The sequence below is a fragment of the Bacidia gigantensis genome (assembly GCF_019456465.1).
Source record: "Bacidia gigantensis strain McMullin 20006 chromosome Unknown contig_278, whole genome shotgun sequence".
Lineage (NCBI taxonomy): Eukaryota > Fungi > Ascomycota > Lecanoromycetes > Lecanorales > Ramalinaceae > Bacidia > Bacidia gigantensis.
The window spans coordinates 923,360-937,744 of NW_025408606.1; the positions used below are offsets into that span (position 1 = coordinate 923,360).

The 14,385-nt window shown below is 48.1% G+C and overlaps 5 protein-coding genes across 5 annotated transcripts; 2 read left to right on the forward strand and 3 right to left on the reverse strand.

Moving 5' to 3' along the window:
* Positions 1–123: 123 nt before the first annotated feature.
* KY384_007741 (uncharacterized protein) lies at positions 124–924 on the forward strand (the record flags this gene model as incomplete). Its single annotated transcript, XM_044816231.1, has 1 exon — positions 124–924. One exon carries the CDS (start codon positions 124–126, stop codon positions 922–924), a length of 801 nt encoding a protein of 266 aa, XP_044666871.1.
* A 195-nt stretch (positions 925–1,119) lies between these two features.
* On the reverse strand, positions 1,120–2,543 carry KTR1 (alpha-1,2-mannosyltransferase ktr1; the record flags this gene model as incomplete). Its single annotated transcript, XM_044816232.1, has 4 exons — positions 1,120–1,187; positions 1,287–1,530; positions 1,584–2,441; positions 2,493–2,543. The coding sequence occupies 4 exons, from the start codon at positions 2,541–2,543 to the stop codon at positions 1,120–1,122; spliced, it is 1,221 nt and encodes a 406-aa protein (XP_044666872.1).
* Positions 2,544–3,294: 751 nt separating this feature from the next.
* On the forward strand, positions 3,295–5,880 carry KY384_007743 (uncharacterized protein; the record flags this gene model as incomplete). Its single annotated transcript, XM_044816233.1, has 2 exons — positions 3,295–3,413; positions 3,471–5,880. The coding sequence occupies 2 exons, from the start codon at positions 3,295–3,297 to the stop codon at positions 5,878–5,880; spliced, it is 2,529 nt and encodes an 842-aa protein (XP_044666873.1).
* A 419-nt stretch (positions 5,881–6,299) lies between these two features.
* On the reverse strand, positions 6,300–7,339 carry LEA1 (U2 snRNP complex subunit; the record flags this gene model as incomplete). Its single annotated transcript, XM_044816234.1, has 5 exons — positions 6,300–6,527; positions 6,584–6,669; positions 6,779–7,046; positions 7,147–7,187; positions 7,261–7,339. 5 exons carry the CDS (start codon positions 7,337–7,339, stop codon positions 6,300–6,302), a joined length of 702 nt encoding a protein of 233 aa, XP_044666874.1.
* Positions 7,340–8,892: 1,553 nt separating this feature from the next.
* KY384_007745 (uncharacterized protein) lies at positions 8,893–13,643 on the reverse strand (the record flags this gene model as incomplete). The annotated part of the gene is made up of 2 exons (XM_044816235.1): positions 8,893–13,207; positions 13,255–13,643. The coding sequence occupies 2 exons, from the start codon at positions 13,641–13,643 to the stop codon at positions 8,893–8,895; spliced, it is 4,704 nt and encodes a 1,567-aa protein (XP_044666875.1).
* Positions 13,644–14,385: the final 742 nt, after the last annotated feature.

The window sequence follows — 14,385 nt, forward strand, 5'->3', positions numbered from 1 at the left end:
CGTGATGAGTCTACTATTGACACCGGACTCACAGCTGCAGTGCTCTCCAAAATTCATCATCAAGTGAGGATTCAGTAGATTCTCTGACGATCTGACATCGGTACAGATTTGAATCCACAAACAATGACAACACCAAACCATCTGCCTGCAGACGCAATCCAGCGAGTCCTTTTCGTCCATTCCAAAGTTCACGTCTATAATATTCCGCCATTGACCTCTAATAAAGGATACCTAGCCGCCAGCTGGACCGAGAATAATAACGCACGCCAGATCTTCACCGCCCGTGTTCGCATTCTCGAAACGGCTATCCCACCGTCCGCTACCAATCCTCACGCACCCGAGACGATCTCTGTTGATGTTTTGCTTGAGGATCCAAATACCGGTGACTTATTTGCTGGCGCCCCGTACGCAGACAAATTGGTCGTGGAAGCAGCGGTCGACAGCTCGCGATTCTTTGCGGTAAGGGTCGTAGGCGATGGCGGGCGGAAAGCGGTGCTGGGGCTTGGCTTTGAAGAAAGGAGTGAAGCGATAGATTTCGGGATCTGCTTGCAGGAGTGTAGAAAGACTTTAGGTTATGAAGGTGCCCCTCAAGTGGGCTCTAAAGCCCGTAAAACGCAGGATTCTGAATCAGCCAAGAAGGATTGGAGTTTGAAAGAGGGCGAAACCATCAAGATCGATATTGGGAATAGAGCAAAGCCAAACGATGGGCAAGTCGATAGCCTGAGGGGCAGTTCGGCCAAAGAAGAGGAGAAAGCATTGTTCTCGATAAAACCACCACCTTCCACGAGTAACAAGGGCATACCAGCATTGGCTCCACCTCAAGAAGCACAAGAAGGACTCTCGCGGAAGAGACGTAGCAGAGGTCCAGCCGCCGTCGGTGTAAAGGAGCTGGGCTTCGATGACGATTTTGGGGAATTCCAATGATTCAATACGATATCCCAAGATGTATTCGCTTTGGACAACTGCCATTCTAACCTAGATCTCATGAAGAATTGTCCATACCTAAGACGCCGGCTCGCGGGCCTTGATCTTCTTTGATTTGTAAACGCCGCGCTATGCGACAAAGGCCCTTTGCGATGCCCCTGAAAATTCGATTGGAGCATGGCGGCAGCGACCAATTTAGTCGGTCTGATCTTGCCAACCATCAGGCTTACCTAGGTCATTCATATCAAAAAATCTTTTGGTACCTGAAGAATTGCATTAGTCTGTATTCCGAAAGATTGGAATTGATAGAAATCTCACAAGAGTAACCCTTCCAATCAAAATTCTCCCCGGATTACAACTACATTTCAGGTCTAATCGCTTGCTCTCAGATGTCGGACAATGTGTGAAAGGAACATGCCAGTACCCGATATCGTCGAAGAATTGGATTTGATCACGATTCAGCATGAGACCTGCCGCAATGGAGTGAACGGGTGCATCGCCCCATCGCTCGTAGAAAAAACCACCGTCCTTGTCGAGAGTCTCAAAGAAGTCAAGGTAAGCTTGCGAACGAAGCCAGTTGAGGTTGCTGATTTCGAAGTTGGACCACTAAGTATCCTAGTCAGCAGCAAGCAAGCCCGTGTCGTCAAGCTCAAACTCACAAAATGACAATGGTTGTAACTCTCTCCTTCGTCGTCGCTCAACCACTTCATTGAGTTGTTGGGGGCGATATGCTCAGGAAACTTCTTCATGAATTTTTGTGTGCTTTCCCATATCGTCGGAATAGTTTCAACATATTCGTAGAGGCTTATCACGAAGCCATAGATTTTTTTGTTCTCGGCCATATATCGGAAAGGATCAAATCCGACGTCACAAAACACCTTGATACTCGGCTCAACCCTCCAATACCACTCATAGTCTGCTAATAAGGGGTGGCGAAAAAAGAAGCCAGATTCAAAGCGGCACATATGTCTGTAGCTCACGGAGTCCCCATAAATGATTTTCCTCTCGGCCATATCTTCTCGAACTTTCTTCGCTTTGTCTTGATCTATCCAATCCGGGAATGACCAATGCTCCTTGGGTATGATGCCATACTTCGTTGTTCCAGAGATCAAAGTAGTTGTGACCTTCTTGAACTCTTCGTTAAATTCTTTGTCATTCAGAAACACCCAATCATAATGATAGCGTCGGTTGAATCTATCCTCGATCTGTCGTATTGACTCCACGATGTCCCACAGGTCTGAATTTCGTGCTAACGTAACGAACGTAGCGTTCATCTTCCCCTCCTTTGGTACGGACGCTCCCACGGGACTGGTGGTGCTGTTCCCTGGCGGAGTCCGATTCGAGGAAGGGGCAACGATCAACTGCTCTTTACTGTCCTCTAGAGGGTCGTCCTCCACTTTTTTGAATACACCTTGATGTGCTTCTTTCCTTCCCTTCCATTTTGCCAGATCGCTACCACTGGGCAGGGGAGGTTTGGGTATTGACGATGAAGATATGAAATAAATTAGTACGATAGCCTGTCACTGAGAGTCAATCCGGAGTCTGGCGAAAGGAGCAGCGATACTTACGAACAATGTGAACAAGACGTAGCGTATTATCCGGACATTGCCTGCCGCCATCTCATCTGCTTTTCCGCCCGCAGGCGAAGGCTTCTGGACGTCAGCCTGCTGAAGCGGGCTTTTTTCGAAATTCTGCAATTGATTATGTCTTTGGCGAAGGGAAGGTGTGGGTGACGTTGCCTCGCTATTAAACAGCTTCAAGGACAAAGCAGAATTTTCGAGCCACGGAGACAGCTACGCCCGCGAGCGGCCAAGAACCAAGACTGTATTAAATAAGTATCGGCAAGGTCTTAAGATACGCGATCTTTTGAGGAAAAGTAGGAGGAGGAGATGCAAGGAATGTGTACATCAGGTCTGGGGGACACTTGAGGAGAGAATGCCTGCAAGGCCTGTTACCCCTGCGGCAACTCGAATCTCGAATCTCAAAAAGTCTCAGGGCAGCGGGCCGCGGGCATCTATCTAGGCCTAAGCGGCCCTAGGGCGGTGGCATCCAATTGCTTAGCCCATTAAGCCCCATGCTATCACACCTCAGTGCCAAACGTAATTCACTCCCACTCTCACTTCCTCTCTCACTCTCGTTCTCTCTGGATACAACTCATTACGAGCCTGATAGCGCACAATCGCATTTCATTCAGCTGTCTTGAATTCTTTCCTTCTCTTCCTTCCCGTCTCCTTGTCAATATCCAGCCCTGTAGGACTCGCACCTTCTCCAGCTTTCAGATTTGTCCCCAGGGCTCGAGTATATCTGGACTGCAGGACTTCAACTCCTTTGATCCGTCTGTCTATACTTTTGTCACCATTGGAATAAGTCATGTCTTTTATTAGCCCCCACACTGGTGGTCACCCTACCAAAGCTCCTGGGTTTGGGAATGCTCCAGACCCATTTGCCAGCATTTCTCAGAATCGAGGCATTGAGGATGAGGAAGACGCGTAGGGCATGACTAAGTTCTCTTGAGGCATTCACAGCTGACTGGAGTCGTCCTCTAGTATCGACTTTGAGGATACATACGATGGTCTGGGAGACCAGCTAGACGATGCTGACGATGATTTGAATGATGATACCTTTGGTGGTGGCAATTCTGGAAGCAAAGCTCCTGCAAGAGATTTCGATTTTTTTGGGAATACCAACAAAGTGAGCGATGCAATCAATGAGGAAGCGATCCGCTACCAGAGGCAATCCAAATACAGCGCGAGGCCCTTGGTTTCCGTCGAGCCTTCCAAACCAACCCCCAAGTCCTACAAGACGGGTTATGAAGCCTACAAGAAGCCTGGCTATGTCCCCGATCTTCAGGTTGATCCAAGTCTATGGGGGACGGCATCAATCTCAGCTGTTCCAAGTAATACAGGCCCAAATCTGTCCCAACAAGAACGGCCAAGTGTTCCACCTCAAAAGAAGATGATGAGTCTCGAGGAGGTTGAAGCCGCGATGCGCGCTCAGCCCAAGAAGCCGTCCTTGAGTTTTCGATCACAGCAGCCTGCTCGATCCCCACCAAAGCAAGCCCAAGCAACATTTCCGGCACAGCAAGCTTCACGCGGTGTAGAGTTGTCGTCGTCTCAGCGCTCTCAGGGTCCTCCAGTACAAATATTACAACACTCACAGCAATCGCACGCGCAGTCGCGCGATCACTTACCTCCTCAATCTAGAGCGAATCGAAGCCTCGAGCAGATACATGCGACTAACCTCCCAGAGCAACCATCCCAAGTCCAGGCCACGCAAATTCTTCAACGTCCTCAACCTAGAATGCCGCTTCCGCAAAGTACTGATGTTTCAAATCAGCCTCGCCAGATTTTGCAGAATCCAAACAGAAACTCTCTGCCTCCTGACCAGAGAAACATGGAGCCTCCGGAACCAATACTGCACCTTGGAGATCTTACAGCTGCCCAAAGTGGTACTCAAGTAGCACTACCTATCATTACACATCCGGCTCAGCTCGCAACGCTATCGCCTGAGCAGCGTGAAGCGTATGCTACAGAAGAGGCACGAAGAGCAAAGCGAAATCATAAAATTTTTCTCATGTCGAAGGGCAACGGCTTGATGACTCCGCAGGATAAGAATTTTATCACGCGGATTCAGTTGCAACAATTGATGACAGCAACTGGGAACGTGAATGACTCAAATCCAGACGTGTCTCTTGCAGAGGACTTCTACTATCAGGTCTATAACCAAATAGAAAATCGCCCTAGGCAACACCCTCATCAGCCTCTCAGCAATTTTGCCCAAACGTATCTGTTCCAGACGGGCGGTCGCCAGGGTGTATTGAATCGGAGGAACAACCGAGGTGACAATCACATGCACCGAATGCAGCAGCAAGTCCAGCGAGCTATAGAAGCTGCTAAGGCGAAACCTAAGAATAAGCAGCTCGTAATCGAAGGCAGTCTCGGAAAAATCTCTTTCAGTAATTCGAAAACGCCTAGACCCATGCTGAACATTAAGCGCAATGATAATTTACCCCAGGTCTCGCTCAACGCGACAGACCGGAAATCAATCCTGAAAAATATTGAAGCAGTCTATGCATCCCTAATGGAAATAGAAGACAACGATCGCCGTGCCCCTCCACAGCCATTAAACGGCGAGGATGCAACAACATCGGATCACTATCATCTGTGGCAGCAAACTTATGAAGAGCTGAATGAAAAGCTCTGGTCAGAGCTCCGAGTTAAGGAACCCATCATGCAGAATTCGCAGGCAATGCATCCATTTATTGCCTTCCTGTCTTACCCAAAGGGCAAGAGAGCTATTCCTCGAATATTCTCGCATATGAACGATCAGCAACGACTCACCATCGTTACGATCATCATGATTCAGCTTGATACCTTGGACGTTGTAAGGTCCGCTCAGCCTCAAGTCGCTGCAACGCAATCACGATCCGTCGTTAGCGAGCAAGTCGACCTTTTCCTTCAGGCAGTCATGCCAAGCTTGCTTTCTTATGTGAACGAAGCTCCACTAGACGTAATCATTGGTCTCCTCGGCTTAGTCCTTGGACGTGTCAATGCTACTGCTGTTTCAAAGAGTCGCGTTGGTCTAGAAATCCTTACGATGCTCCTTAGCCAGGCGGAGATTATTCGCAAAGCCGAAGCCACTAACGACCTGGAATGGTCTCAATGGCTGGCCACTTACAATCAGCTATTCGATACTGTTGAACCACTTCTGTCGATTATCTTCCCTGAATCTGTTAGTGCAGGTGGAGACGTGTATGTTTGGCAATTCCTCGCCACCGTTGGCACAGGCGCGAGTCCCGAACAGCAACAGAGACTTGTCCTTGCGGTGAAAGATAGGGTTATGGACACTGTACAGCAGTGCAAGACATTACCACCTGAAATGGCTGCCCAAAGAAAAGGTGATGTCAACCTTTTCATGCAAGCTATTGGCCTCGATGTGGATCTACTTGAAGGATGAAAATATTGTGTTGCGCTCTTTTCCAAGCCCTACGATAGATACTTCATACGGGAAGTTCAATGATTCAGACGGTGACCCCTTGTGATGTGGGCTGTTGGGAGGCATCGGGAAGAGAGGACATCATCTAGGCTAAGTGGAGAAGAAAGCGAGGCATCCGCTGCCCAAGAGGTTGAGATCGTGGACGAACAGCGAATCATGCGTAGTGTGTGTGAATAAATGGGTACACCATATGTATGACTATGAAACGGCCAAGAGAAAACGTCCTTTGGGGACGCAGTCTTGGGACAGGTATGACCTCTGGTACGCCCCAATCTTTTGGAGCATACAATGTAATTATGCCAGCACTGAGGTATCTTACCAGCATACATATCGTACAAACTAGCATTGATTGTATCTCATGATATTTGTCCAGCTGCTCATCACTCTTCCATCTCGTCTCCGCCTCCTCCGGGGATTCTGCCTTCATTCAATTCCTTCTCCAATCTCGTGATTTCCTGTAAGCTCTTCGCATTTCTGATCAGTTGCTCCACTCGTTTCCTCTCCTTATCCGTCAACTTTACTCTCGAGACTTTATTCGTGCTAGACGAGATACCGTTTGGTGCACCGGACGAGGGGAGGTCGAAAGTCCGGGACTTGATGCCCATGATCTAATATAGTCAGACCCCGACTGTCCATTGAGGGTAATGTATGAGGAGTGCCTTACCTTTGAGGCTAGTGCCGACGGCTCTTTGACGGTACCAAATAGTTTTGCTGCCGTCTCCCGTTCACTATTCTTCACTTTTTGGTAATCTAGGAAGCGGACAGTGGGACACCGCCATATTATCCAATGTCGATAATGCTGCACACGAAACTTGTTAGCCGGCCAATTCCAATTGAGCAACAACAATTCCAGACCGACCGACCTCTTTCCTCGTAACAGGATTCTCCAAAAGACTTAAATGCGTTAGCCGTTGAAAATTCCGTAGTGGATCTAGGTCAGCTAGCTCAGCGAAGCTGTTTGCTGTGAGTATGAGAGTCTCTAGGTTCGGCAACGAGTTATGTAGGCCGGCTTGTATGCTATTGGCTCTGTTGCGGGCGAGAAGGAGGACTCGTAATCGAGGGGAAAGAGGGAGGTTGGCGAGAGCGGCAATGTCATTGTCTGTGAAGTCAATGGAGTCGGATTGATCCTATTCCTCTTCAGCAGGCATAATCTCAGTAAATGAGGTAAAACCAAGTCGGACTTTAAGAATACGCAAGAGAAAGGACGAGTTTGGAGGAGCGACTCACTTTTGCAACACCAAGATTTTCGATCGCAGGGATTTTGTGGCCTGTGATTCACCCAAAAGTTGATATCAATACTGCTCGATTTTCAAAGTGTAGTATCTGCTCTTTTCAACGCACCTCTAAGGTCTAATTCGCGGTCATTGAGAGGGTTGAGGTACGAGAGTGAACTTTGAATCAAGTCTGCTGTGAGGCGCATTGTTTCCGGCTAGGGAGGCGATGAGGGAGGAGAAACGAGGAGAATGAACTCAAGTCGCCTTGATTATACTGTTGCAGGTAAGAGCAGTCGGGCTTTCATTTCGTCTTGTGGTCGAGTGACTGAAGCTGTTGCGTTAACATCTTTCATGAAAAGGCTACGGGAGCTAGAATACTGCGGCTAGCCGCATCAAGAAATATTCAAATCTCCTTGGTGCTCCCACCTCCAGCTTTCCTCGATCGTCAAATCACTGCTTTCGAGTCCCAGATTCTCAACAATAATGCCGGATTGTTGAGCCAATGCTGAGGCAGCCGAGCTTACGATCACTGAAGCGAGATGTTGAGCGAATCATTGGCTGCAAAGTACACAATGGTCGACGATTATGGGAAGCTTTCCAGGCACCAGGCCTCGCTCCTACCGCTGGGTTCCCATACATGCCTGATGGAAACAGGAAGCTCGCTTTGATTGGTGATGCGGCCTTGAAACTTGTTGTGGTCGAAGAGATGTACCAGAAGCAGGTGCCCAGAGGTTCGCTACTTCTACTACATCGGTTTCCAGCAAGAATCCAAGGCTAAGCGTATCAGAGAGGCTGAACATCATTGCTAGCCGTCTTATTTCAAATGACAACCTTGTCAGGGTCGGAACCAGACACGGACTCGATGCATTCGTCAATCGCAATCGCTCTTCCCCCGAAGTCAGCCCAGTAACGATGGCAGCTACCGTGGAAGCAATCATCGGCGCCGTCTACCTCGATGGCGGCATGACTTTGGTTTCCAAAGCTTGCCGGACATTAGGCTTGATGCCACATTTGGAGCGGTCAAGCGGCATGCCTAAGCCCAGCGATTTTCCCACTAAATTGAAAACCAAAGAAGAAGTTGATGCTGAATGGGCAAGCTAGAATGTATCGATTTGACCCTTGCTCACCTGGACGCAGGAGGTCAATATTCTTGGTCGCCTGCCCTTAGGAAAGGGGCCGTCAAAGTCTCTGTGGGCGAGCACATGTAGGAGAGAGGCTTACTAGTACCGCGAAATACCTTCATGCAAGCAGATTCCTTACGCCCTTGCCGTTGTGAACTGCTCTGAATCTGAGGCGGTATAGTACCTAGAACTCTGTAGATTATAGTACGCTCGAGTGGTAGGTACGGATCGAACTTCGGCCTGTCTGGCCGCGACCGGCGCTTTCGCTATGCTCATAATGGCCTGATTCCTGACGGGAAGACTTGAAAACAGAAACCTGTAAGATATAGGTCTTAATGCATCGTGCGATCAGAGACACATTGGTTGTCCCAGACAAGAAGGGCAGAGGGCGATGTTTCTTTCAAGATTCGACGTTTAGATCTTTCTTCTAAGTAGTAATCCGAAAGTTAGCCATACATACTGTGAAGATGACTATCATGGTACTTCGTCTATGGCCAAGAAGAGACCCGGCATTGGCTATCAAGAACGCAATTCGAAAACCCAAGCAAGAAGAATCCAAGAGACTGCTTGCCGTCTCAAACTTGAAACCGTGTATCTTATTGCACGTCTCCCCAGCTATCTGGCATGCAACATCAATATCATTGAAATATATAGATACAGCCCATACGATCAACACTAACAGTCATCCCAACAGGCAACTCTAATAAGCATACATCCGTGATTTCATCTAGATGGCTCCGCAACAAAGCCTGTTGCTGTGTACTGATCACAGTACTCCTTGGATGCTTGCTGCTAGATCTCCGCGCCTTGCTACCAGTATCGTCAATTATACGCTCCGTGTGTAATGTGAGTCCAGTGGTAGGATGTGACGTGAAGTATTTCGGCTGAGGCTCTTCTGCTCCAAGGCCACTTATGATTTTCGAGCTGCCTACAGAAGAGCAGTCCCAGACACGGAGCTTCTTGTCTGCCCCGCCTGTAAAGAAAAAGCCACTGTTGCTATCATGCTTAGCGCCGTCAGAGGCGTCGAGACCGATGGATAGCGTCCGTATCCCAATACCGTAATTTTCACTCTCACCCTTCAGGGGATCGATAGCAGTAGCAAAACGGCCTAGCATACCCTCTAGCCTTTCGTCGTCCACTCCCCACGCCTCGTAGGGTTTCAAGCTGTCTTTACCGCCACCCTTTGACATCCCGATCCGAAAGACTTCACAGCACTCTCCCTTCTCAATATCCCAAATGGTAATATCCTTTTGGCCTGTACCACCAGTCACGCAAATCTTGCGTTCAGTCGAATCGAACGGGAAAATCATAACTCTGTTTATAGCTACACCACCAGTAAGGCTCCAAGCTTTCAGACGAACATGAAAGCGAAGATCCCACAGATCTAGCACTCCATGTGATGTACCGAGAACAAGCCATCCTTGTTTGTGGTTCGCACAAAAGCATGTAGGTGCACCATGATGGACAGGATTGAAGAGGGTATATAATTCGACCATGTTCCTGAGATCCAAGGCGATGATTTTTGACATATTGGTAGCAATCAATAACAGAGACGACGTTTCTGTTTTAGTATGTTCGAGCCAGATAGCATATTCACCCTTGGGTAATTTGTGACTGCGTACAACCCGAGGCTTGCCGTATCTTGGGTTGTCTCCAATAATGTTGAACTCGATTTTGACGACCTTAATGCTTCCGTCTGTCGCTGCACTTACAAAAGTGTGCGTATTCTCTATGAAACACATGGCCTTCACCTGTGTATGCTCCGCGTGAGTGAAAGTATGCCTAGATCGATGTGCGATATTCCGTTCAAGTCTTAGCGTGTCCCAGATCTTGACGGTGCCATCGTCTGAGCAGGTTATGAAGAAAGCATGATCGGGAGAGGGAAGTACTCTATTGATGGGAGCAGCGTGCTCTCCGAAAGTGGCAGTGAGGGTACCTTGGGGTCTCCAAAGACGCTCGCTTCCTTGAAGATCAATCTTCTTCAAGGAACGGCGCTTGCTGACTGGCGTAACGAGGGGGCCAAACTCGATCACGTCCCTGGGATAATTGTCCAGCGCCAATGAGTCAAGAAGTCTAAGGATAGTTGGGTCATTGCCGGTGTACGAGTGTCCGACGTCAGTCTTTGGGGTGTTGCTGGAGGTTTCTTGTGGTTGAGACGGGCCCTCCATCATACCAGCCACATTTGCTGAATTGGTAGCAGTCTCCGCATTTGCTTTGAATGTATCTCGGCGATTAAGTAATTTTAACGCACTAGATTTGTGACGCAAATCATTTTTACCCAGAATGCTCCTGGCCTTTACCGAGTCAGTGGGCGTAATAGTACCCTCACTCTGAACCGCGTCTGCATGATCTTGGAAAACCCTATGAGTTTCATTCGTTTTGGGAGGTAAAAATCCTTTCGGTCCTGTCGTTGAAGGACTTCGTGAGATGGACTGCGGTGAGTCAAATTTGGAAAGTTCCTTTGCAACCTGGTTTCCTTCTGTCCTCCCTTTCCTAGTGTCTGCAATTGATAGTTTCCTTCGAACTCGAGGATCATCGATGTTGGTCGAGGCATCAAGTAGCGCATCGGCAATGGTATGAGTTGGCCCTTCTGATCTCTTCCTTAGGATCATTGGCCGACGTCCAAGATCTGAATGGCGTCGTGGCTTGCTTTTGGATTCTGTCTCAAAGAATACTGTTTGAGGTGTAACATGTAGATCCTTGAGCAGGACGAGCTTTTCCAGAACCGAAGGTTTGATGCTCTTTCCTGGTTGAATACGTTTCGGAGCAAGGCGCCATAGATATTCTTTAAGCGCTTGAATCTTGAATTCATCATCCGCGGTCATCCCAGCTTCTTGAAGTCGCTTCATCCATTGTTCGTCCTCATCATTCCTTTGAGCAGCGTTCAATATACTCTTGCCTGAGTCTTTGGCTGACTGTGCCGTAATATCAAGCCCAGATGTAGCAAGAAACGACGTGCGTTGTTGCTGTACAGGTTTCCAAAAAAGACTGTTCTTGGTTTTAGTCGCCCATAGCAGCGCCATCTCGAACACTGAGAGCGAGATGGGCTTCTTGATTGCGTCCAGTATGTCAAGCTCCGTAAACCTCGTCAGAGAGATCTTCAAAAAGGGTCGGATCAGAGGAATTATAATACATTGCCGATCTGCGATGGAGATATACCGAGTTGACGCAGCTACAAAGTGCACTGCCGCTTCCCGAACCCAAATGTTTGGATGTACCATGAATCTAGCACATATCTCAACCATTTGCCAGGTCTTCGCTTTCTGGAAAAGTCCCAGCTCAGCCATAGCCGCGAAAGACGTCAGCACTGTTTGGACAACAAATTCCTCTGGATCCGTCAAAGCCTGAAACATGAGTGGCATTATGTATTCTTCGAGGCTAGGTCCTCCTACGAATGTTGCTACCCCCACGATTGTTTGGAAGAAGGCACATTTCAAGATCCAGTCTTTATCGTTCAGATAGGTATTCAGATGGCTCAAAATAACATCATTTGCTCTTGAGCTGCCGAAAAAGACGCAGAGTCTAGCAACAGAACGAAGGAGCGCTCGGCGTACAGAAGCATTTTTATCAGTCAACAGCGCCTTCGTATGTGTTTCGAAGTATTCCAAAAGATCAATTTTCGCACTGTCAAATGAATTTTGATATGCCAAATCTGTGGCCAGGCCATCCTCAGTATCAGAGTCAATGGTAGGAATTGAACCGTCCGCATGAAGAGCCTGGACCATGTCAAGAATTCTTACCGACGATTCAGCTAGCGATGCTAAACAAGATGCATAAGTGGCTCGTGCTAAGTTGCTCGCTTTGAGACCGGGACCACCAATGAACTGCTGTAAACGGGGCCTTATATACTCTGTGAACGCATGAGCGTTGACAGGAGAGACCGTCGTGATGATTGAAAGCATCTGGGTCATCGTTCGGAGTGCTGCGATCTTTACACTGTCCGATCGGTCACCTAGAAGAACAACGAGGTATGGTAGGATACGATCAAGCTTAGCTTCATCGGTGACATGCTCCGCAAACGCGAGCATGAGCTCGCATGCACGGACTTTAGCGGAGGATCTAGCTGTGTGTCTTAATGACGACACGATGAGAGTGAGAAAAATCAATGAGCCATTGTTCACAGAAGGTTGGGCACGCCCTCCGGCTCGATGCCTGTTGTTTGGTAAATCGATCATAATAGGTACTATGTCATCTCCTGAACAAGACCCAACTATGTCATCTAACTTAGCTTCCGATTCATCTTCATAGCCGAGAAAGTAAGCAATCTTGTCGAATTCGTAGTATATCTTGTCGATCCTATCATCTGCTTCTCCGAAATTGGAGGACTCGGGATGCACAGCTGATCGACCAGAGGAAGGATCTGTGATTAGGCCCATATATTGATGCAGAAAGCTGTAAAAATATTCGGGAAAAGCTTTATGGCGCCAAAAATTCAAATATTCATCTGCAGAATATCTTGATTCAGGCTGCACCTGAATCATATGGGCTACCATTTCGCGGACGTCTTGATCTTGGATTTTGTCCAAGTATCCATAAGTCGGATTATATTCCTTGTTGCGATATTTGAAGAGCTGGCTCAAGCTGAATATGGGTGATTCTGTGAAAAGCTCGGCAATGACACAACCAGCGCTGAAGACGTCCATTGCCCAAGTGATTTTCCCGCCTCCGTCTTGGTCTGGAGTACTCAAAAAGCGTTCAGGAGCAAGGTAGCAAGTTCTCCTTCCAGATGTATCGAAGTAGTAAGAAAAATTTGCTGGATTATCCTCCGGAAGTGATGGTGGCTTGTAGGACGCAGAATAGTCCGTCAGGTACAGCCAGTTCCAAGATGTGACCAGAACGTTCTCAGTCTTAATGTCACCATGGTATAAGTCCCGAGCATGCGACTCTTTAAGGGCACAGAGCAACTGAAATGCCAGCCACTTCTTTTCAATTTCTTCCAGGAACGGTCGAGTGCTGAGAACGTCAGTGGGGCCTTTCTATACTTGAGGCTGTTTTCCTACCTTAATCGGTCGTAGAGCGAGCTGTAGTGGTATTGCCTTACGAGGTACCCATTTGTGCTGGTCTCGAACACCCTTTGATAGCCAAGGGCATTTGATATGTCCGCGAGGGCATCCCGTTCAGCTATGCGGATAAGCCTTGAGATCCAGTAAGAAGTCTTTACAGTCACGTACTCACACCTTATCTTTTTGACATATTCCGTGAGTTCGAATGTTGCTAAAGGCTTCATTACCAGCTTCACCACCACGAGGCCGTCTTGATGTCGGGCTCGGACGCATTTCATGAGTCGTGCTGTGCCCAGGGATTTCTCATATAGGATGTCCGAAAGTTCCGGTACGTCTATACCAGCAGAGCCACCAGGCTGCGCGGCAAGGGACAGAGACTGCCCCATGGCAGGCCTGGGGGCTGTCACCCAATATGGTGAAGTTCGTATGAATTGTTGCACATACTGGCGCTCTCTTTTCCATCCTCAGCTCGATGTCAAACGTCTGTACATGTGAGAAGGGGCTTCCATTCTGTAGCAACATACTAAAAATCGCCTTACAATATAGTACAAGGGTAAGAAAGTCGCGTGCCTGCACCCTCTAATGAAGCTATGCACATACGGCGATAAGGATCGGCGATAAGAAATGTTTTCTTATTGGGCTAATATCCCGTCACGTAAGACGTTCATAGCATTAACCAGGCTCTGGCTAGGTCCGATCGTTGCCAGATCATGATTTTCAATTTAGTGGGAACTAGTCTATTTATCTCCAGAGATACCCTTCAGGATATTGGTGAGCTAGTGTATAGGCCAATTATTGCTGCTTCGAGCCCCATGCTCCCTTCTTCTTCAGGATTTCTTCTTCCTCTGCCTGAAGCTCAGCGTCAATCTTCGCTCCTTTGGAAGGTTCGTTGCCATGATTTTTTGCCTAGAAGAAAGCGGAAGTTAACTCCTCTGTGGCATTTTGTTACAAGAAGGATGTGCTAACTGGCAAGGTCGGGTCTTTCTTGGACAGCTTTGCTTCCTCAGATTGTGGCTCTGGTTCGTCTTGACGCTGCGAGATTGTAAGCATTGAGCTAACATTTTGGGTACAAGTATGTTTACCTTGCTCTCACGTGCTAGCCTGTTGGCAATGCTTCTCTCATCCTCT